Source organism: Centroberyx affinis, unplaced genomic scaffold (genome assembly GCF_046629955.1).
Source record: "Centroberyx affinis isolate AG114_WGS23_722 - 3 ecotype Tasmania unplaced genomic scaffold, CSIRO-AGI_Caff_v1 ptg002127l_1, whole genome shotgun sequence".
NCBI classification, from domain to species: Eukaryota; Metazoa; Chordata; class Actinopteri; order Beryciformes; family Berycidae; genus Centroberyx; species Centroberyx affinis.
In genome coordinates this window covers 245-23,818 of record NW_027280449.1, presented here as the reverse complement: position 1 = coordinate 23,818, position 23,574 = coordinate 245, and the positions used below count along the sequence as shown (strand labels likewise).

The window sequence follows — 23,574 nt, the reverse complement described above, 5'->3', positions numbered from 1 at the left end:
TTATATGGAGCAAGGGAGGAAGTTGTAGTTCCTCAGCTGCCAGGAGGACTACAGTGGGGTAGAGGAGGCCTTAAGGTCCTTGGGGTGTACCTGGGCTCCGGTGCCGGCGGCACAGGGGGGGCACTGGGGGGCAATGCCTGTCCAAATGGGCTTTTGTGCCCCCCCAAAATTGAAGCCTAGAAGGTACTAAGATAAAACACACAAGATTTCTGAGCCATATGTAACGTTACTCCTGTTCTGTCTTTCTCTGTCTTTTTTCCTTTGTCTTCGCCTTCTTAAATTGCTCAATTGCTAGATTAATCCACTTCTAGTTAAGTAAAGGTGCAACTACTGTATGTTATGAACATAAAAAAGCTGCCTACAATTAATTTTGTCCTCAAAACATGCTAATTTTGTTGAAATGTCTTTAGAAACCTCACTTCTATTTTAGACAGTAAACAAAAATATGCTATTTTAGTCAATAAATACAATGGTAGCCTTGGATAACACATTGCTATGGTATTGGTCTTGAATTGGACTCGTAGTTTTGCGGTCTTGGTCTCGACTCGGTCTCGACCCCCCCCTCGGTCTTGGTCTCGACTCGGACTCGATTCACCAATGACTCGATCTGGACTTGGACTCAACCAAGGCGGTCTCGACTACAGCCCTAGTTCTATTATGATTTATTTTTCTTATTCGTTTCTCCCGCCGGCTCTGGCAGACTCCCTCGTGATGCAGGAGGCCTTTTTCCTGCAGCTGCTGTTGTAGAGATCACTGATGGTTGGTGGGCTGCTGCCAGTGATCCTCTGTGCGGTCTGACCCACCTGCTGCAGCCCGCCCGTCTGCAGCAGGCGAGGCAGGAAGTGAGGATGCTCTCCACCACACACCTGTGTAGCGTGATGTGTTATGGCATGATGTCTGGCGGTTGGGGTGGGGTTTTTGTTTGTGGTGTGGTGTTTTCAGGCGTTTATTTTTAAGTTTCAAGTGTCAAGATTTTATTGTGACAGCGAGTATAAAAGCGAGTGAAATTCTTGTGTGCAGACTCCGGTACACTGCAGTATAGGTAATAGAAATAAAATAGAATAGACAAAAAAATATGAAATAGTAAAATAAAGTAGAAACTATGGAATAATAAAATGAAAAGGTATATACATATGTACAAGGATAATAAATATGTGCAAAGAAAGTGAGAATATGAGGGAAATGGCAGTACAAAAACTAGGTGAACATACAGATGGAGGAGTGGGTCTCTCCTTCTCTCTTACTTTCTCTCCCTCTTTCTGTCTCTCTCCCTTTCTTTCCTTCTATCCCTTTTGTACTTTGTCTCTTTCTCCTATTTCTCCCCCTCTCCTCTCTTATTCCTCCCTCTCTTTCCCCCTCTCTTACTTTCTCTCTCCCACTTTCCCCCTATGTCTTTCTCCCTTTCTTTCTCTCCCTTTCTTACTTTCTGTCTCTTTCTCCTGCTATCTCTCTCTTCTTTCTGTCTTTCTTTCTTTCTTTCTCAGTAAAATTCAGCACGCTTTATTGGAATGAATGAATGAGTGTGTGTGTGTGTGTGTGTGTGTGTGTTGGGTTGACACTCCACCATACTTTCTCTCTTTGTCTGTCAATCAGAACGGCTTCATTAGCATGACAAGTGTGTTGTGTTGCCAAAACACTCATGGTGTCATGCATGGATATCAGATATACACACATACATCACATGCATGTACTAAATACAATATATACAGTGATAAAACAATATACCAAGACAAAATAACACACAGATTCAGTTCATGTCAGGGAGTTTGTGACTCTGATATACAAACTTTGCAACAATGTCAGCTGTGTGGCGTTCCTCTCCTGATACAGTTTTCATCTTTTCTGTCTGATGGAGCTGAGAAGCTGTTTTCTTTCTCCCTCTTCGTCTCAATTTCACTTCATTTCTCTCTCTTTCAATGTCATTTCAACCTGCTTCATTGGCATGGAAGTAAAGAACAGCAGTACCATAGTGTGTGTGTGTGTGTGTGTTGCATCTGGGTTTCTTTGTAAGAATTATTAATATACATACACCATCTCTGTGGTGATGTGGTCATAACTCAGCAGCTATTTCTGCTCCTGTCTCCAGACTGCTCTCTCTCTCTTTCTCTCTCTCTCTCTCTTCCTCTCTCCAGTCTTCAGAATAAGATGGCATTTTAATTTTGTCGTTTTTATTAGAATAATGTTGCTATAAAGGCACAAAAAGAGAAGAAAGGGAAAAGGGCAAAGAAAGGAAAACACAACAGCTATTTCTGGTTCCACCTCCAGATTTTCAGGCATTTCCATGTTTAAACTGCCCTCTCTCTCTCTCTCTCTCTCTCTCTCTCTCTCTCTCTCTCTCTCTCTCTCTCTCTCTCCCTCTCTCTCTCCCTCTCTTTCTCTGTGCGTCGAAATCCTCTGTACACGCGCCTCCAGCGTGTACTTTGAGTAGAATGGTGTCATTGTAAATGTGGAAAAAGACATAAATAAAGGGGAGTAAACACAAGAAAGGGGCATGTGAGGAAAATACCTCAACCAGCCATCCATCTCTGGTTTACTCCTCCACACTTTCAGAGGCGCCTCTCTCTCTCTCTCTCTTTCTCTCTCTCTCTCTGTCTCTTTCACACACAGACTCTCCTTTTCTACAGTGGCGATGAGAGTGTGCGTCATCCTTCATACGCACAGCTCCCAGCATGTAGTTTTAGTAAAATAGTGCCATTCTGAATCCTAGAGAAGACATAAAAAGGATAAAAAAAAAAGGGAAGAGAGAAGGAAAAGGAACGGATCCCGGCGGGTCATGTAAGGAGAAGCAGCTCATCACCTCCTCCAGCAGCCTCCGTCTCTGAGGTTTCCAGCTCCAGTGTTGTGCGCACCGTGGGGAGATGGGAGCGCTGCGCCCGGGCCGGAGCGTCCTGCCCCGGCTCTGCCTCCTCTGCCTCTGCGTCCTGCTGGACTTCTCCATCCTCCGCGCGGCGGCCTGGGACCTGGTCCTGCTGCACACCAACGACGTGCACGCCCGGGTGGAGGAGACCAACAAGCACTCCGGGAAATGCACCAAGGGCGACTGCTTCGCCGGCGTGGCGAGGCGGGCCGCGAAGATCAAGCAGATCCGGAGCGCGGAGCGGAACGTGCTGCTGCTGGACGCCGGGGACCAGTTCCAGGGAACCGTGTGGTTTAATCTGTACAAGGGCGCCGAGGCCGCGCATTTTATGAATAAACTGGATTATGATGCCATGGTAAGAGGCCGAAATCAACTGTAATTGGATTGGGACTTAATCATATGCTTCTAACGCTTCAGCATGGCAGGAGTGACGATTTGTGGTTTTGAGTTATTTGCTGGTTTCAGTGTCTGTGATGTCTTTACTAGCCTACATGTTGTTTTATGCTCTCATGAGGATTTTAAACCCGGGCTGCGAACCAGACTTCCCTCTGGACAATAAAGTTTAAAGTTGAAGTTAAATTGCTCTTTAATTTGTGGTAAGTAGCGTTTGTTTACCAGCAGCGCAGTCCCCATGATTTATGGATCAGCTGTTAGTTTATTCCTGTTTAAAACAGCAGAGAATGGTAGAAATAGTCATTTCTGCTTATTGCAACTTCACTACCCTAATGGAAAATCACTACAGTGTTCCCTATAGTGTGTCTCTGATACTCAGTAGTGAGTTTATAGTGTGACATTATTGTACTTTATGGTATTTTATTTCCTATAGTATCACTATAATATTCCTATAATAACTTATAGTGTGTTGCTGATACTCAGTAATGAGTTTATACTGAGCTTTTTGTACTTTATGGTATTTTTAATTCCTATAGTATCACTATAATATTTCTACAGGAGCCTATAGTGTGTCTGTGGTACTCAATTTATACTGGCCTTATTGTGCTTTATAGTATTTTTTTATCACTATCACATTCCTATGATACTTCAACATTTTGTTGTGATATTTGTATAATATCTCTCTGAGATGATTATAAAAGTGCTATAGTTCTTTGTCATGAAGGTACACAAAGGATTAAGACGGTAAGAGGGAAACATAATGTTCTTTATATCTTTGGATATAAGTTTGTCCAACCTTTTGCTCTAACATGAAAAAGAAGTAAAGCAACCCTGTAATAAATCTTAGGAGGATACTGTACAAATATTACAGCGGATCCATAAGTCTTTTTAGGAGCTTTATAGAAATATTATAGTGATACCATAGGAGATTAGAACATACAGTAAGGTACAATAAGATAACTATAAACTCACTTTTGACTACTGCAGACACACTGTATGTCTCTATAGTAATATTAAAGGAAAATTATATTGGGTTTTTTTTTATTAAGAAAGCTATATGAGGGGTTGAGTTCATACTTTTGCCTTAGAGAAATCAAACATTACCAAACCTGTTGAAGAAAAAAAAGAGGTTTTAGTGTTAAACGTGGATGAATCAATCCAATAGCCAATGACATGTAATTTATAGTCTTGGGTCTCAAGGCCTCAGTTGGTTTTAATTAGTCTAATAGGAGTGAGTCAGAGGGAAATGGATAATGGATCAGCTCATTGATTTGCCCTCTGGGACATTTTTTTTTTTAGGGAAATGGTTTTGGATTTCCAATCTTGAATGGAATAATTGAGACTGAATGCCGTGTTGTTATCTGTTGAAGAGTTTTACCACAAAATGACTTATCACCACGTGAAAAATGTGACTTGACACACTAACAAACCTGAGCTGTATAACTTTATCTCAGCATGATGGACTTGTCTGGCTCTTCTTCTGTGGTGTTCATACCAGGTAAGAACACATGAAGAAACAGCTGAATATGAGCATCAACTCCAGACTTCATTTTGTTCTCATGCTAGGCTTTACAAGCATGAGGAACCGCATCCGTCTCCTTCTACCCATAATCCCTTGTGTTACATGGGTGGTTTCCTGAACCGCACCGCAGTTCTCTTGTTAGAAGACTGAGACTCTCTGTGCCTCCAGAGTTCAAAGGTCATCGTTCTCACCTGGACAAACCGACTGAACTGAAGGAGGAAACACTGCAGAGTTCAGATAAAATGATCAGAACAAGGTTTTTGTTGTGTTGAATTAAAATCAGGATGATAAGCTTGGCAAGTTTTGACAGTGTTCCCATGCAGGTCTGAAAACATCATATTGAGTCAGGGTTAGTCACTCAGTCAAGGTTAGTCACTCAGTTATGTGGAAAATCATCTATGGTGGTGTGAGACAAACACACACACACACACACACACACACACACAAGTATAATCTGATAGCAGAATTCTTCGAAAAAGAAACTGTGTGAGTTCAGTGGTTTTCTTTGGTGCCTCATACTGGGAAAAAGTAAGCACACTTCTATCAGATGATGGAAATTTAAGCCAACCCCAAAAAGAGGAAGGAAGGTCTATTGACTAAAACTTTTTTTTTTTTTTTTTATTGTCTCATAAATGGTAGATGACTTGTCAAAATGCCAGTGTGTTTGTATCTTTCCATCCAACAAAGACAGAGCTGTTTTTGCAAAAAAAAAAAGATAGAAACCCATTTTGGAAAGTAAATCATTATCTGAAGTTTTATCATGCAGTATCTTCAAAATCTGGAGGATCCATTCTGTACATAAATGTGTTATTTTGTTAACCAAGGACCTGAGCTACCTCCGATCCTTTGAATGGTATTTGATATTTTTGAATTCAAAGCATGTGTCCCCCCCCTTTCATCAGATGGTGGATGTCTCAGTCAGTCAGTTCTTCGTCTGTTTGTGTGTTTCAGGCGTTGGGGAATCACGAGTTTGACAACGGCGTGGACGGCCTCATCAAGCCGTTCCTGCAGGAGATCAGATGCGCCGTGCTCAGCGCCAACATCAAGCCGGACAACACTCTGGCCCCGACGTTCGGAAAATATTATTCACCTTATAAGATATTGAATGTGGGCAGCGAGAGAGTGGGAGTGGTGGGATACACGTCACAGGAGACTCCTGCGCTGTCGCAACCTGGTAAGTGAAACTGAATGGGCTTTCTTTCTGTCTGCCTTATGTGTTCTCTCTCTCTCTCTCTCTTTCTCTATCTATCTCTTTCTCTCTCTCTGTGTTTCTCATGTCTTGTCATGCTTGTCTAATCTAAAGGCCTCCAGATTATGAATATTACAACATATGATCTGATTTACTCTTTCTCCCTTTCATGGCTGACAGCTTTATAGAAAAGGCTGTTTTTCCACCAAACTGTCAAGCTAATTTTAAGCAAACCTTTGAAATGCAAATTAGGTTGAAGTGAATAAATTGGCTTCCTGAAAGTAGTTCAACCAGGAGACGTAAATCATTAGAATGAATGAATTCAAGTCAGACTCGAGTCACATGTCTTGGACTCGAGCCACAATTTTAATAGCTTGAGACTTGACTTGATACATGAAGAGAAGACTTGAGACTTGACTTGACTTGGGTTCTGGTGACTTGGGACTTGACTCTGACTTGTACTCTGATGACTTGAAAAGGTTTCTAAAGTCTTGACTTGAGATCTTGTGTTTGTGTAAATGACTCAGATTGAAAGTGATGAGATTTGTTCCAGCAGACGACTGAATTTAAATTCTGTTTTCTGAATTTGTATGGAATGATTGAATTTATTGAAGTTGAAACTGATTATAGAAATCAAACTCATGATGCTCTTACCAAGTTTTTATCCTATTAAAACCATATTGCATTGAAAAGTCCTAGATATTTAGTTTTCTTTAAGATATTAAATTGATACTGGACTCTTGATTTGTTCTGACTTGACTTGCTGTTCTACATTTAGACTTGAGACTTGACATTAATGACATGGACTTGACTTGGACTTTAATTGGTAATCTACATTTAGACTTGAGACTTGTGCCTCAAGACTTGAGACTGATTTGGGAGTGAAACAAAGTTGACTTGGTCACACAACATTTTTGGCATCGACCCCGTCAAGCAAAGACATCTTCAAAGGGAAAGAAGGAATTTACCCACAATCAGTTAAGAGAGGAGAATTATGGTGATTAGCTGATCTAAGAGAGATATTTTAACAGAGAATCATTGGAGCAAAAAGGAAAATTGATGCAGGCAATCTCAAATCGGAAAAACCGAGATCAAAGGAGGGGGTAAAATGAGAGAAATTTGTTGTAAACTCACCAAAGTGCAAAAGTACAAGGAGAAAAAAGGAGAGAGAGGAGAAAAGCAGCCTTTTCTTAAGAGTCGTCAGCTTGCAGAGCATAATTATCAGAGAGTCAGAGAAACACACTTTTTAATGCCTCTGAGCAGCAATTTAATGGCTGGATTAGAGAATAACAAGTGAATGCAGAATCAATGCATCCAGCAAGAAACTTAACGCCCTCCACCATGCTGTGAATATAGGGCGGTTTGAATTTAAGATAATCCATGCAAAATATAATAAAGGTGCATACAGTAGGAATAACCGTAGGAGGATTTTGGAATATCTTGGATGCGAGCAAGTTTCTCCTCGTCCAAATTAATACCCAGGAATTCTAGGGATCTGCAGACGCTAATGGTTTGGCTAAGCATCCGTACAAAAAACATGAGAGGCTTCCCATTGGTTATGAGAAGTACGTTAAAGGTCCCATATGGTGTAAAACAGGACTCCCCTTGCCTCTGTGATGATAAAGGAGTTGGATGGTCTATCTAAACATGGTGAAAGTATCAAAACGCACGGTCGCCAACTAAATCCACACAATCCATATTAGAAAAGCGAGCCTCTAAACGAGCCGTTTGGACTTCCGTAACTTTGTGGCGTCACAAAGGTTCGCTCTTTATCATTTTTGTAAGAAATAATAGACTAACAAAGTGTTTTTTTCAAAGCGGTTGAGGGGTTGTCATTGTTTATTACCGGAGAGTTTTCCCTACCTGTAGCTGCCGGGCCGCGGCGTCTCACGTTTCACTCTTGAAACGGTTAGCCAATCGGAACGTTCGAATCGTTAATATTAATGAGCCTTAAAGACACAGCGACAGAAACAGCCTGTTCTTGGTGAGGCTCAGAGAGATGCTGGAAAATGAACGTGGAAAAATGGATTGAGAGTGTTTTTGGTACATGACACCACACACACAGCTTTGAATGGACCCCAAGACACAAAATAAAACACTGGAGAGTGCAGAATATGGGCCTTTAATGGGAACAGGTGAACAGGTGTGAAGAGGGTGTGGCAACAGGTCAGTCTTCAGTCGTCAGTTTGAACTTTCACCTAAGATACAGAAACACATTGACAACATTCCAGAAAGTCCAAAGCAACTTTTCGACTGTTGTGCAAAGAGAACAATGTGTTGGGATGGTTATGCCAAGCCTACATCAGAGTTTAGCAAACCTCTCTATTTATTGCATAGTTTCATAACTCCGTAAAGTTTCTATTTCTTTGTTTTCATGTGTTTGTCAAACAACTTTCCATTTTATCCAGGCCTTTCCTTTGTGTTGCTTTTAATGGATCTTTGTTGTTGTTGGTTTGTTTTACCTGTTTTTGTGCATTTATTTATTCTGTAGCACTTCTGATATTTAATTGTAATAAAAAGTGCATTACAAATGATTATTATTATTATTTAATTTGTTTATTGAGAAATAACGTTTAAAAACTTAATAACGTCTTTACAAAACTGAAGACATTTTAGAGAAATCTGACATTTCCATTCAGCTTTTCTAATTCGATGCATCATAATTTGCATAAAAATACTTGGATGGAAACCCTTGAGCGTGCGGCCTTTAATCAAGTCTCTGAATTCCTTTCTGAGAACCGCCTGTATGGTCCTAACCAGTCTGGCTTCAAACGCGGACACTCTACCGACACCGCGCTCTCGTCTGTAGTGGAAACACTGCGATCAGCTAGAGCTGCCGGTCAGTCCTCTGTCCTACTGTTACTTGACCTATCGGCCACCTTTGACACGGTGAACCACCAAATCCTCCTCTCCACACTCGCTGAGCTCGGCTTCTCAGGATCTGCTCTCTGCTGGTTTGAGTCCTACCTCTCAGGGAGATCCTTTAGAGTGTCTTGGAGAGGGGAAGTGTCTAAATCCCACTGCTTGTCCACAGGGGTACCTCAAGGGTCAGTGCTTGGACCCCTTCTCTTTTCAATATACACCACCTCACTACCATTTATATGCTGACGATACCCAGCTCCTCCTATCGTTCCCGCCAGACGACCCCACAGTCTCTGCGCGGATATCGGCATGCCTCGCCGACATCTCGGCTTGGATGAAGGAACGCCACCTTCAGCTTAACTTGTCAAAGACTGAGCTCCTTGTCATCCCAGCCAGTCCCTCTGTACAACAACAGATCAGTATCCAGCTCGAATCAACTCAGCTCATGCCCACAAAGTCTGCCAGAAACTTGGGTGTCATGATTGATGACCAACTAACCTTCAAGGAGCATGTGGCTTCTGTTGCTCGGTCATGCCTATTTGCCCTGTACAACATCAGGAAGATCAGACCCTACCTGTCTGAACATGCAGCACAACTCCTGGTACAGGCTCTTGTAATGTCACGCCTTGACTACTGCAACTCCTTCCTGGCAGGGCTCCCGGCATGTACGCTCAAACCTCTGCAGATGATCCAGAACGCGGCGGCACGTCTGGTCTTCAGCCGGCCCAAAAGAGCACATGCCACTCTGCTGTTCATCTCCCTCCACTGGCTCCCAGCTGCCGCCCGCATCAAGTTCAAGTCCTTGATGCTCGCCTACAGAACAATAACCAAAAAGGCTCCGACCTACCTGAACTCCCTCATTCAGGTCTATGCTCCCTCCCGCTCACTACGCTCTGCCAAGGAGCGGCGCCTGATGCTGCCAACACAACAAGGCCCTAAGTCTCTAGCCAGACTCTTCTTCTTCTGTGGTTCCCCGGTGGTGGAACGAGTTACCAAACTCTGTTCGATCCGCAGAGTCCCTCTCAATCCTTAAGAAAAGGCTAAAGACCCAGCTCTTTAGTGAATACCTTCTCACCTAATGGCCGGGGTAACCAAACCAAAAAAATAAAATAAAATAAAAATTAGCCTCATAGCACTGCCTTGTAGCACCTATGTCCTCTTGGACCAGAACTTAGCTTTATAGCACTTACTCTCGTTGTTCTCTCCTAACTAGAACCTTGCTTGTGTTGTATGAAAATCTCATGTGTAAGTCGCTTTGGATAAAAGCGTCTGCCAAATGTGAAATTGTAAATTGTAACCCGGCTGTTAATTCCAAGTTCAGACATCAGTATTTGTCAGTATTGAAAAAAAAATCCCTCTAACCCGTTTGGTGTTTTGCAGGACCAAAGCTGCGGTTCGAGGACGAGGTGGGGGCCGTGCAGCTGCAGGTGGACAAACTGCTCACGCTGGGCGTCAATAAGATCGTCGCCCTCGGTCACTCCGGCTTCACCATGGACCAGGAGATCGCCAGGAGGGTCCGGGGGGTCGACGTCGTGATCGGAGGACACACCAACACGTTCCTCTACACAGGTAGGGAGGGGAATAATACTACTGGTGCTACTACTAGATTCCTCGGGATGGGACGATCTGCTTATCTCACGATACAAGTTGATACACGATATGTGGTTCAGGATTCAATACAACCACGGTACAATGTAATAAATAAAAGTTCAGTGACAACAAAGTCTGACTGTGCAGAATTCTGTTTATTTCTCAGACACAAATCTTTGTAGCGATGCCATTGGCTGCTAGAATGTAAACAACAATTTAAAAATGTCATTACAAAGTGACAATAATATAATTTGGATGGAGAGCTTGTGAAACTGTGATGGTCAAGCATCTCATTAGTGATTACTACAGCAGAATAACATGGAGCTGATGTTACCATTATTTTTTCTGCCCCACAATACGTATTGTCACATTTTTGTATTGCAATATATTGAATTTCAATATATCGTCCCATCCCTACTATACAGGTATGGAGGCTACTACATTTCTTTAGATATGGAGGTGAATAATACTACTGGCACTACTACTACACTGCTCTATACAAGTATGGAGGTGAATAATCCTAATTTCAAGCAACATACCAAAAAGCTTGTCCAGTCACTGCTTTTTCCATCTCAGGAACATTGAAAATTTTTTATCCCCAAATACATGTCCAACACGCTCCAACCGAGGTTTTACTTTATTTAAAAAGGTGGTTTAGGGTCTTGACAGTAGGACAATAGGTAAACAAAGCTGTTTTACCTTCACTTCATATACGTAAAAGCACTCATTCAAGTCTGCATGTTTACTGCAGAGCCGTCCTAAATTTCAGTGATACAGAGAGGATTATAGATGCTTTTATTTCATTTCCTTTTTAAGGCTTTACATGGCCTGGCCCCTAGTTGCAGCCTGAGCTCCTCAGGCAGGAACCTGTTCCTGACTGTTCCTGAGTCCAGGCTAAAGACTAAAGGTGACCAGGAGTTTGCTGTCTGGGCTCTCATAGGCTTTGGAACGACTGAAAAACTCAAATTTTATTGTTAAACCTTTTGTAATCTTTCATTCATTTTCATCCCTGTTGCATTGTTTGTCTGTTTATTTATTCCATTTGTTCTATCCCTATGGCTGGATATATTCATTTTACCTTATTTTATTATAGTAGTTTTACTTCATCTGTATTTCTGTTTTATTGATCTATCCTTTGTCGGTCTTTTATCTCTGTTTATCTCTCTCTTACTACTACTACTACTACTAATAATAATAATAATGAACTGAAGGGTTTCTGCTAAATATATAATATATGTCCACTTTGGGAACAATATTGTCATCTGATGTTCTTTGCTCAGTATTTTTATTTAGTAGAACTTGATTATATCATCTAATCCATGAGTTAATTTTCATCAGAGTAGGTGTCATGTTTTAAAATGTCAGAAACATCTCACTGGAATGAGACTCTTTGCATGCTGCTGGATCTTGTCAGTGCATTTTGTTCTTGATCCTCTAACCTCCTCGAACCACTGAGTTTGCTCAGCTGTGTCCTTGCTTTTGGAAGGGAGGAAACTGAGTCTTTGAACCGCATGTTTTACTAGCCGTTTGCCCCAGAGTAAACACGCTGTTGGACGGAATAAATAATGCTGCAGTGTTAAATATAAACAGCAAGGAGTAGTTTCTGGCCGGGCTGAAGAAGCGTGCTGTTGGTCTGGACCTCAGCACCATAAAAACTCTGGGAAAATAAAGACGTTTTTTTTTTCTGAAACAAAGCACATGCAGTGTGGCAGTCTGTGAGAAGTGCATAGACGCTGCAAAACTGCCAGCTATGTCGTATATTTCCACCAAAACCTCACCGATGACTCAACAGACCCAAAGGACTTGGCACGGTGTTGGTCATCAACAGAATGAATGGTAATGTTGACAGCTGTACAGTTGTGAGTCTTGCTGTGGGTTCTGGCTGAGCCAAGTCATTCTTTGGCGAGGAAGTGAGTTGTTGTCTTGAAGCTGAGACTAAATGATGTGTTCAAGATCTCCCAATCTCTGTGTTCAAGTGACTCGGTTTAGTCTTCACTTCAGAGGAGACAAAGTTTGCAATCAACTTTATTCCTTAGCTTTTGTTTTCCTTTTCTTTTCTGTTTCTTTTCATATTCTTTTACTTATCTTCTACTTTCCCCCCCATTTATTTAACATGTTTGTTTCATTAAGGAAGACACTTTGGTCTTTCTTGCACATGTTTTTTTTTTTTTATGACTTGTGTTAACAAGTCACCCTAACCCTTTTTTTTATGACTTGTGTTTTTGCTCTCGTTGGTATACATTATGGATATTTTGTTTGAATTACTCTTTTGTGCTAAATAAAAAAAAGAAAAAAGTGACACCTTGACCTTGTGCTGTGCATATTGCAACCAAGTGTGTCAGAGAGCAAAGAACACAACATTCTTTGAAACAATGTTCTTGGATGAAATCCATGTGCAAAAACTAACCGTGCGTTCACACTGAGAGCAACACGATCAACAAGTCACTGGAAGTCCATTAATGTCCTGTAGAGCTGAGCGACCGGGGAAACTCGGGCGATGTGTGGACGCTCAATAAGCGTAACAGGTGAACTTTACGCGGTCATCGTCCATCAACAGCCAATCAGACTTTTGTGCTTACTCGTTTCCCTACTGATGTGATTTAGTTCTGTGAACAATAGTTCTGCCTGGCAAGCACAAAATGGAGGAGTTGATAACAGCCATTCAAAGGTTCCCATCTTTCTAGAACTTTGATTTGAAAGACTACAGGAGTAAACGTCTCAAAAACAATGCTTGGAGAACGGTTGCATCCATCCAATTTGAGAAGAAAAATTGCTAAAATAACCCTATTGGCTTGGGTGTAATATTGCCTGGGACGTCCAGTGATTTGTACTAATTGTGGAGATTGTTTGTGATTCTAATACTGTGCAAATCTGCCATATATAAGTACAAATTTGAATGCAATAATTACAGCCGTGATGTACAGTATATTTATGACGCAATTTCTTTTTCTTCTAGACGCACTATCATGAAAAATGGAGGCAGTAGAGGAATCTATAGAGGAAGGTTTTGAATAAATTTTTGGCGCAAACTCTGCTGTCACCTTTTTGCTAAATCATAAAGTGACAAATTGTAAAATCTGGACTCCATACGGATGCATCTGGGACACCAGTGATTTTGGCTTATTTCATTATTCCATGCGAAGGCGTCTCACAAAACTCAGAGCTTGAGGGTCATTCATTGATTACAGGAGGTCCCTACATAATACTTGTACAAATAGGACATAAGTTTCATCTAAAGCATATTGTGGTGAAGTGTGGAGGCGGTCAACCTGCTTGTCTACTGTGTGGCAATGTGTGAATGAACTGTACTTGTACGTCTTTTTTTTAATAACTGTATTGTTGTTAGCAGGCCTCTCTTGAAAAGGAGATATTGATCTAAATGAGATTTCCTGCTTACATAAAGGAGGGAATTGAGTAATGAGTGACTCATTACAGTCTGAGGCCGGAGACTTTCTGAAACAGGGAGAAACACCCAAATTGTGGTTACATGATCTGTTTGTTTTTCCACAGCAACTACAAAAAGTATTCTGAACACAGGTTGATTTCTCATCTGTCATCTCTCTTTCCACTCTCTCCGGCCAGGTTCGCCTCCCTCCTCTGAAGTCCCTGCAGGACCTTATCCCTTCATGGTGAAGTCGGCAGACGGGCGGGTCGTTCCGGTCGTGCAGGCCTATGCCTTTGGAAAATATCTGGGTTATCTCAAGGTGACCTTTGACGACGCTGGCAACGTGCTAAAGTCAACAGGCAACCCCATCCTGCTGGACAGCTCCGTCCCACAGGGTGAGGAGCGAAAAGGGCAATGACACTTTATCTTTTAGCTTCATTGGCATCAGTGCTGTTTTAGTGTTTTAATACGTCATTTCCATCACATATTGTGCATTTTATTTTTTTTGTTTTTGATGTGATTTGATTTCTGTTGCCTGATTTACCTCTTTGTTCTTTGTCTTGATTTGTTTCCTTTCCGTTCTCTTATGGGCTGAAATGTTTTTCTGAGTCTTTCGCACTACAATGGCAGCTGTTTTTGGACGGAAGAACATTTGTAATTTGCTCTCCCCACCCAGATTTTTCAAGATGGTGCAGAGCTTTAAACCGCCAACCTTCTGGTCACAAGCCTGCCCTCTCTAACTTCTAGACTACCTCTATCCCCATTTAGGCACATTTAGGCATTGCGAGTGAGTTGCACTGAAAGCAGCAGGTTGGGATTCAGTGTCCTGCTAATGGACATTTCGCCAGGACACATGGCTGATGATGGACACATGTTGGTCGTTGAGGGGTTTGAACCGATATTTCTGGATTGAAGCCGAAAGAAAGCTTCAATCCAGTTCCAAAGAAGCACCTGTACTCACCGTTTCCCGAATTTGATTGAAAAACATCTGAAACTGCATTTAGACAAAAGGACACTAAAACTCTCCTGGGAAACAGCTACCAGACACCTGGTGTGTAGAACAGCAAATGTAATGGATATAGGTTGAATCTACTTGAAACTGTTGTGTGATATCAATTGGCGAGAGTGTCAAAATGGACATTTATTTATATGAAAATGTTGTGGATTATTACTTAAAGTCTTTCTAAAATTGACTGATTCTCTGTAGATCCAGCTATCCTTGCCGAAGTGGAGGAATGGAAGAAGAGCCTGGCCAACTACTCCTCTCAGTATGTTGGGACGACTCTGGTCTACCTCAACGGGACGTTCGAAGAGTGCCGATTCCGCGAATGCAACCTGGGAAATCTGATCTGTGATGCCATGGTGCGTATTTTACTCTCTTCTCATGGATCATTAGCATTGCAGTGCCCTATGATAAAGTACTGTTTAAAGGGTCAGAGAGTGAGTTAAAGTCACGTTTGGTGTGTAGAAGATTGAAAACTGTGTGTAACTGACCAGATCCTGCTGTCTCTCTCTACCATTCAGGTTCAGAACACCATAAAGTTTGCCGATGAGCTGCAGTGGAACCACGTCAGCTCCTGCCTCTTAAATGGAGGCGGCATCCGCGCATCTATAGACGAGCAGAGCAGGAACGGTGCGTTGGTGATTTTACTTCTATGGAAGTAAAGGTATAACACAGCAGTAGGTACACAGAGAAAGGCAGGGCTAGTCAGAAGAAAAAGAGTAAAAATCTAGGTTGAGAAAGTGAATGAGTAAGTATTTTTTCTCAACAACTACTGATGAAGTTCCCTTGAGCAAGGCACCAACGCCCATAGTGTGTTAGTGTTGCACACTTTGACCCCACTGCTTGTAGATTCCCATCCAAACCATGTCCTTTAGATCAGTGGCGTCCAATCATGTGCCATGGAGTCTGAAAAAGTCTTAAATTATCTAAATGTTTAAATATAGCTTTTAGGTCTTACTATTTCGCTATGTTATAACTGGTTTTAGCTTTTAATTAAGTTTAATTTTGGCAGAGAAAATAAGGCAAATGTCATGAATTATGTAGTTTCACCAAAAGCTGTGAATGGGATCAGTGGTAGTGTCGTTTTTATTTTCTCATGTTTTATTCAATTACTTGCTCTTCCAGTTCGCTGTTTTGTTTTCACATCTGCTTTAATGAACCCAGATGGTCATTAGGCTCAGAAGCAATTAATTTCCTTTTCCTCATTCTGCCCATTTATTAGTTTTAGAGCTTTGATTAGTGATGTTCAACTGGCTGTTCAATTGGCTGTTTGTGCCAGCTTCTCATTTCTTCAATTCAATGGTTGTTTAATTGGACTTAAATTTAATTCCAGTGATCACTGAAAAGGTCTTAAAAAGTCTTAAATTTGGCTTTCTGAGAATAGTAGATTCACCAGTCTGTTAGCTCGACTGTGCAAGTACATTGATGGTCTGTATGCATCTATAGATAGTGAGATGACCTGTTGCTGTGCAGCAATTACAGCCGTTTGACACTTCAAACCACAACAGGCCAATTTTAGATTATGGTGAAGACAGACAGAGTAAGATAAGTACACACACACACACACACATACACACATACACACACACACACACACATTTTTATCAGTTTATCATGTCCTCTTTTGTTCTTAGTATCCCTTGTTTTATCATCTCTTGTTATTTATCTGTATTTACATCTGCCATTTGTTGGACACTTTCATTCAAACCATGAGCACCATGAGTGCCATGAGAGTTTCGGGAATCAATCCCCTAACTTTGACAGTGTTGGTGCCTTGCTCAACACACAGAGCTGCAGGTCCAGCTTGTTCTTTGTATTCTCTAAAGCACTTCATGATCAGTCTGTTTGTTTAAAGCATTTTATGAATACAATTTGACTTGACGTGTTGGTTATCATAGCTGTCGAGTTGGACAGTCCCTACCCCACACACACACACACACACACACACACACGCACACAGCTACACCCAGTTACAGATACACATTCACACCACAGTCAAAGGCACACATTTAACAGGTTGTAGTTTTAGTTATACAAACATTTCTCAGAGACAGAGCTGCTCTGGAAGCAGATGCAGCCAAACTACACTGAAGCCCTGTGAAGAGTTACCTAGGTTAGCTAGTTAGCTAGCTGACCTTCCAAGTTCAAACTAGCCATACTAGCCTATAGCTATCTAGGTAAGCTAGTTAGTTAGCTGCTGACCTTCAACATCATGATGCCACATAAGTGGATGAAAAAAAAGTCAATGCCATTTATTTTATTTTATTTTTTTAACTAACATTTTGACCAGACTTTGCCATTCAAGTTTGCCAATTAGCTAACTTTGGCTCCGCCCACTGAGGTTTAACTCAACCAATGACATTATTTCTGCCTCTAGAGCAGCTCTGCAATGTTTGTCTGACTCAACTCCAACCAGCACAAATGTATGTCCTTTGGTTTTCTGTAAAGCACTTTGTGGCAAACCTTGTGGTTGACTTGTCGTTCAGGTTCGATCACCATGGAGGACCTGATCGCCGTCTTGCCCTTCGGAGGAACCTTCGACCTGGTGCAGCTGAAGGGCTCCACGCTCAGGAAGGCTTTTGAACACTCGGTGAAGAGATACGGCCAGAACACCGGAGAATTCCTACAAGTGTCCGGTATCAGGATTTTACACCCATTTCCACCTGTATATTGTCATTAGGATATAACATCTCACATTTATAGGGAGCAGACTTGGGTGAAAGAATGTCGGAAAATAAACACAGCCTCAAAATGTCGTGACATGAGCACAAAATTGAAACAACAATTTTGGACACAGAATTTGTGATGATTACATTCCTTCACCATGAAAGGATTATGTGACAATAACATGGACTGGACACATTTTCTCCTTTTCATCATGTTAAAACATTGGCTAACAGTTACGTTTAAGCAAATAAAACAACTTTGGTTAAGGTTAGGGTAAGGTAGGTCATGGTTAAATAAGAAAAACCTTTGCTAAAAACGTAAACTTAAGTCAGGAGTTAAAGGTTTCTAGTCATGTCTCCCTCACATAATCTTCTCGCAGTGGGAAAACACATTTTCTTGACTCTTCGTGCACAGAGCAGGTATTTGAATTTGAAGACATCTTGCTCATTTCACGAAATTTCAGGATACCAGGCTCCAAATAATGCCAAACCTGCTTGGGAATGCCAGACGAGTGGGAAGTGATACGATACAGTGACTCCAAGAGTTTAGACTATTTGAAAGTCACTTCTACGAGATACTAAGCAAACTAATGACATTACTTTGACATTAATAAAACGCTGTTCACCAGGGCTGAAGCTGCCATGTTTCCATGTCCTCCAACAGGATTTCATGTGGAGTTTGACATGTCCAAGGAGCCGTGGCAGCGGCTGAAGAGCCTCAGCACCCTCTGTACGGACTGCCGGGTTCCTCACTACGAACCCGTTGAGGACGAGAAGGTTTACAAGGTGGTGCTGCCTTCCTACCTGGCGGACGGAGGAGACGGTTTCTCCATGATCAAAGCGGAGAAGCTCAAACACGACAGCGGTGAGTCTTAAGACTGCTGGTTTTGTTAGTTTTGCTCTATGGGAAGTTTAAGAAATGCTTCATATATCAGGCATGGATTCAGCAGAGAAACTTGAGACCTGTCTAGCAGGTTGGGTTCAGTTTACCTTCAGTTCAGGAAGTGAACTTTCTTTAAAATTCAAATTGTGATCTTGTCATTTTAAGGTTCCATCTAATATTTTGGTCAAAATTCAGTTTCTATTTTGCAGCTCTGCAAAGAGGTTTTTTTTTTTTTAAATGTGGCTACGTTTCCATTTTTATAAATGTTTTGTTTGATACGTACAAATTATAAAGGTTGTATACATACAAATTATAAAGGTTGTAGTAGTTTTGCTTGTATGGAACATTTTCGACACAAAATATAAAGTTTATGATTTTATGATTATGAAATCTGAATTTTATCATTAAATGTTTTAAAAATCTGGAGGATCCAGTTTGTGACCAGCATTTGGTCAAACAAAAACAGATAAATTTTTGCTATCTGTTTTGTAAGAGTATGTGTCACTTGTTTTCAAATGGTAAAGATTTGATTTTGGAACCAAACACTTAAGTTCTTTTGGTATTTTTTTCCCTCTCTCTAGGGGATTTGGACATTTCTGTTGTGGCTAAATACATCACAGAGAAGAAGAAGGTCTATCCATCTGTTGAAGGACGCGTCAAGATCTTCAACTCAGCCTGTGGACTACAGGGACGCTCTGCTCCACCGGTCCTGCTGGTTTTACTGGGGCTGCTCTGGACTCTGTGTGGGAGCGTTTAAGGCCAAATTCACTCAGGAACACAAGACGACAGAAAGGCGTTTTGTTTTCGTTGCCGGTAAACTTGAAAAACAAACAGCTCCGGTGGATATACAGAGCTAAAACATCCAATGTGCTTTGACTTTAGACTCTATTCTACCATTGTTTCAAAGCATAAGGTAGACAGTAAAGGGAAATGATATCTACAGACGCTAAAGCTCGGCTTGGATGGTGTTGCAAGTACAAAACATGTGTGAATTGGGAGTGAACTGCAGTTGACTGATAAGACACAGGCACTCCTGTTGAAGCTTACTCAGAACAGGTTAAACAGACCTGACCCACACAGTAGCTGTGAAGAAATCTTAATGTTTGTTTAATTTATCTGTAGCATCAGATGGGTGGAGTTTACCACATCAGGACAGTTCAGATGGTGTCAGGTAATTTGTCAATCGCAGAAAAGTATGCTGAATTATCTTTTCAAATACTTCCTTGACGTCGTCTAAACTTGGCACAGTTGTATATGTGGCAAACCCCACCCATCTGGCACCTGAAGAGACAAAAACAAACCATGAAGTCTTTGAAGAGTTCTGCTCCAAAATGAGAAATCCACCATTTGAAAAGTGTGACACCTACAAAATGACCAATTCCTCCAAAATGAACACAAATAATGCTACTTTTTTTAAAGGATAGAAGGTAGCCTATGTCGTTGACTGACAAAATTACAGACTTTATTTTAAAGATATTGAATTATAAACTTGAACTATTTAACCCTGGTTTGAGTATCTTTATGATACACAAAAACCTTAATAATAAATATTTATCCAGGTCGTTCTGACCAACTGTAAATCAAGCCGAGTGGTAATGGGAGTCTGCTGAATTTCAATGTAAATACTCTTGTCTTACTTTAAACACTGGGGTTCCTCACGATGCTGAGCAGGTCCAGTGCTGCAGCTCACAGAGAGCAGATGAAGGGTTTCTATCCATAATGTTAAAGGTGCTTTCTGGGACAATGAAAACATTTCTTAAATTCATTTGTAAATATTTAAAAATCTTTATCTATCTGTAAAAACGAAACTAGTTTATAAGCTCTTCAATATCTTAACATATACTAGTGATCCATAATGTTCTTTACCTTGATGCCAGCAATCATTTTGTAGGAGCCGGTGTCATTATTTTCAAATGGTGGACATCATATTTTGGAATTTATTCCACACTGAAAAATACAAATTATGCAACAATTTTTGATGATGAATCGTGTCTCCAGATAAGCTTTTGCTACATGGAGAGATGGACACCAAACGTTTTGCTAAAAGGTCAAATACAAATATTATTTGGTAAGAGGATAATTTTTCAAAAAGTGTTCATGTAGCCTATGTTATAGATAACATAAAGCATCATTCATTATAATGCCGTTTATGAAAAAACTGAACATTATCACTTTTTTAATGATAAACTGATGAATTAACTACACTATGTCTGGCTCCTTTTACGCCTGTTAAGTGATGAGAACAAAGATGCCAAAATTATCCATGTCTTTCTATGGTAGTTGATTCGCTTTGGTGCTCCATGCTAACACTTTAGCATACACTATGTTGAGTGATAGTAGGCAACTAGGATTATCCAAACTAATTAGACTTACCTTTTAGTAATAAAAAGTTGTTTTATATGGTATATGGTTTTTTATGTTTGTTTGTTTTTTGGTATTTATATGGTATTATATGGCCTGTAGATTCCTCAGTTTTAAAAATGAAATATCATTAACTCAATATAGCTCATTTACTCATCCACTGTGCAATGATTTTTATCTGTACAGTCTCCCATCGCCCACCACATTCACTTACTACAGAAACAGGGAAAGTAGTCCCTGCTAGTTCAAACTAGTACTAATTTTTGAATATTTTGTGTAAAATCTGCTGCTCAAAACTGCCCGACTTGGCCATTATCGTTTGAGATTATTTACCATTTAGCTTTACAGCTGCTACAGGTTCTCATTTGCTCACTCTGGAGATCATGCTGGTAGACTATCACTCAACACAGTTTACGCTAATGTGTTAGCATGGAGTCTCTTATCACTCAACATAGTGTATACTGAAGTGTTGGCATGGGGCATCGGAGTAAACAATCTACTGTGGACACATGGATGATTTTGGTGTCTTATCTTCTCATCCCTTAATGGCTTAGTTGTCCAATGGGCTAATCTCCCAAAAACTTGAATTCCATTTATTCCATTAAGAAAATTGCTATAGACAGCAGGGCGGCCTGAGTTCAAATCCCCATGTTGGTGTTATCTGCCCTGCTGAAGTGCCCTCGAGCAAAACATTGAATCCTACCAGTTGCAGGGCTGCTGTGCTGTAGCTGAGCCTGACCTCTGACCTCCCTGTGGAGAGGGACAAGAGAAAAGAGAGTTTCCCAGCAGGGATCAATTAAGCATCACATTATTAGTTGTAGTATGAAGGAATCCCCATATACTTCACTTCACGTCAGACGGAATAGAAACTGATATCAACAGTGTTTAGTTAACACTTGAAGAGCAGAATTCCGCCTTAGCATCCATCTGAGTGGGAGTGGGAGAGTTTTCTATCCTCAGCAGGGTTAACAGAGCCGCTGGGTAAAGCTCTCTGAGCCCAGGGAACAAGGCCTTCTCTGTGTCATGGATCTCCCAAACAACGCTGCCTTTTTTTTTTCTAATGAACGGCTGATTAGTCGCTCCATTGGGCTCCGACACAGCTGGCACCGGCAGCACAGAGAAGTGTTGCCAAATGCCCCCAAACACCCACACTTAATGGAAAGTATTCCCCCTGCGCTCCTCCTCCTCCTCCTCCTCGGCTTTATTTGGAGCGCTGCGAAGAGATTAGCACAGCACCGACTTGGCAGCTATATGATACATGGAAATCAGTGCGGGTCATACGCAGGACGCGGGTCGATTTTTACTTTTTTTTTTCCACCTCAAGGCAGCAGCCAGATAGAAACAGATGAAATTTGAATCTGGATTTCGTCATTCTTTGTGCGATTAGAATGCAAAACGGAAACGTTTTTGAAAACAAGTGGGTGGATAATCTGCAAACGGAAACATGGATCTTGACAAGCGCTCCTTAAACTCCTTACTGCCATTCTCTTATAGCTTGCTAGCCAATTAAAAATATCAGTATCAGGATCCACGCTTTCAACAAATTCCAAAGTTTCTCACAGTCGGTAGCTCGTATTTTCGGTAAATCTGTCATAGCCTGAATGCAGCATGTAAAGTACCCATAGAGACAGTGCATAAAATAGGCCACGCCCATCGTGGGGGAAACCGCTGCACCGCTTTCCATTCACCTTGTGTGACTGAATGCACATCATTGTCATTATTCCCCAAATTAAGCATGCCTACAAGCTGTTGTGTGGTGGGCTTCACAGTCAGTCACTTAAAAACTGTGAATTACAGTTTTTTGGGCTCCCGAGTAAAACAAGGGAGCCGTTGAGAAGAAAAATGTGGATCCAGGCTGTAAGGACAGAGGGGCTGACAGTGGCTCATGGTAGAAGAGGGGGAAACTTTAACTTATAATGTGGCCAGTATTTTGTCACTGGTCAGTAACTTATCAGTAATTATCTAGTTATATTCTTGTAAGATAACCTGAATGTTAAAATGTGTTTAAAAGCTACCATGCTGTCCTAACATTAGGCTGCTACTAAGCTGACATTACTGAGCCAGTTCCTCTCTATAAAACAGATGAGTTGTGTTCATGTGGCTCTCAGGATAGTTTGCTCTGTATTGACTGTCAGTCCAGGGTGCAAAAGTAATGAGAAATCTCACTGACTTGTTAGCTAACGTAAGATAGTTAACTTAGCAACAATCCACTTTAATAACCAATGTCACGTCAGCGTCGCTCAAACTTATATTCTGAAAAGAATTGCTGTGAAATTCAAAGTATGACGCACTCTGCACTGTTTATGAACGGGTTTCTGGATGTAGGAGAGGAGGAAGTGTGTGACGCTGTCCTCCCCACATCTGCTTCCCACCAGACAAACCCAGAAGAAATAAAAGTGATCAAAGAGTTGCGTTTCAAAGTGAGAGATCTACCGTTTCGCATAACAGACGTGGGGAAAATAAAGCTCATTATGAGTTTGCATTAAAGTTACGAGACAATTGAAGTCCGTGGCTGACAAAGTAGTCGTTTCTGAGGATGCGATCATCTGTGTTTTTGTAATATTGACTGATGGATTTCAGGTGGCACTTTTTTTGGCAAGGTGTGATCTCAGAATTGTTCCTGAACGTGAGACAGATTACACAGACTAGACAGATAGAGACAGAGATAATTTTGAATACCGAGTGCCATGTAACTCTGTAACTTAGTTGAACTGTTTTGACCCCAACATGTTAAAATGTTAAGAGTATGTCATCAGTGAACAATTGGAGAGTTTGGTGGGATCACAAATGATTGATAGCAATATTCAATGATTAACTTGGGATTTTGGATATTCCAAAGTAGATGTATTATGTTCTGGAATTG

At 41.1% G+C, this 23,574-nt stretch overlaps 1 protein-coding gene across 2 annotated transcripts; it reads left to right on the top strand.

Moving 5' to 3' along the window:
* The first annotated feature begins 2,635 nt into the window (after positions 1–2,635).
* On the top strand, positions 2,636–20,508 carry LOC139654640 (snake venom 5'-nucleotidase-like). 2 transcript variants are annotated; one of them, XM_071531761.1, is made up of 9 exons: positions 2,636–3,212; positions 5,724–5,946; positions 10,204–10,392; positions 13,996–14,193; positions 15,006–15,160; positions 15,323–15,431; positions 17,288–17,437; positions 18,132–18,332; positions 18,932–20,508. In XM_071531761.1, exons 1-9 carry the CDS (start codon positions 2,859–2,861, stop codon positions 19,105–19,107), a joined length of 1,755 nt encoding a protein of 584 aa, XP_071387862.1. In that variant the 5' UTR covers positions 2,636–2,858; the 3' UTR covers positions 19,108–20,508. The 2 variants fall into 2 exon arrangements, with proteins under 2 accessions (XP_071387862.1, XP_071387863.1); XM_071531762.1 differs by lacking the exon at positions 17,288–17,437.
* Positions 20,509–23,574: the final 3,066 nt, after the last annotated feature.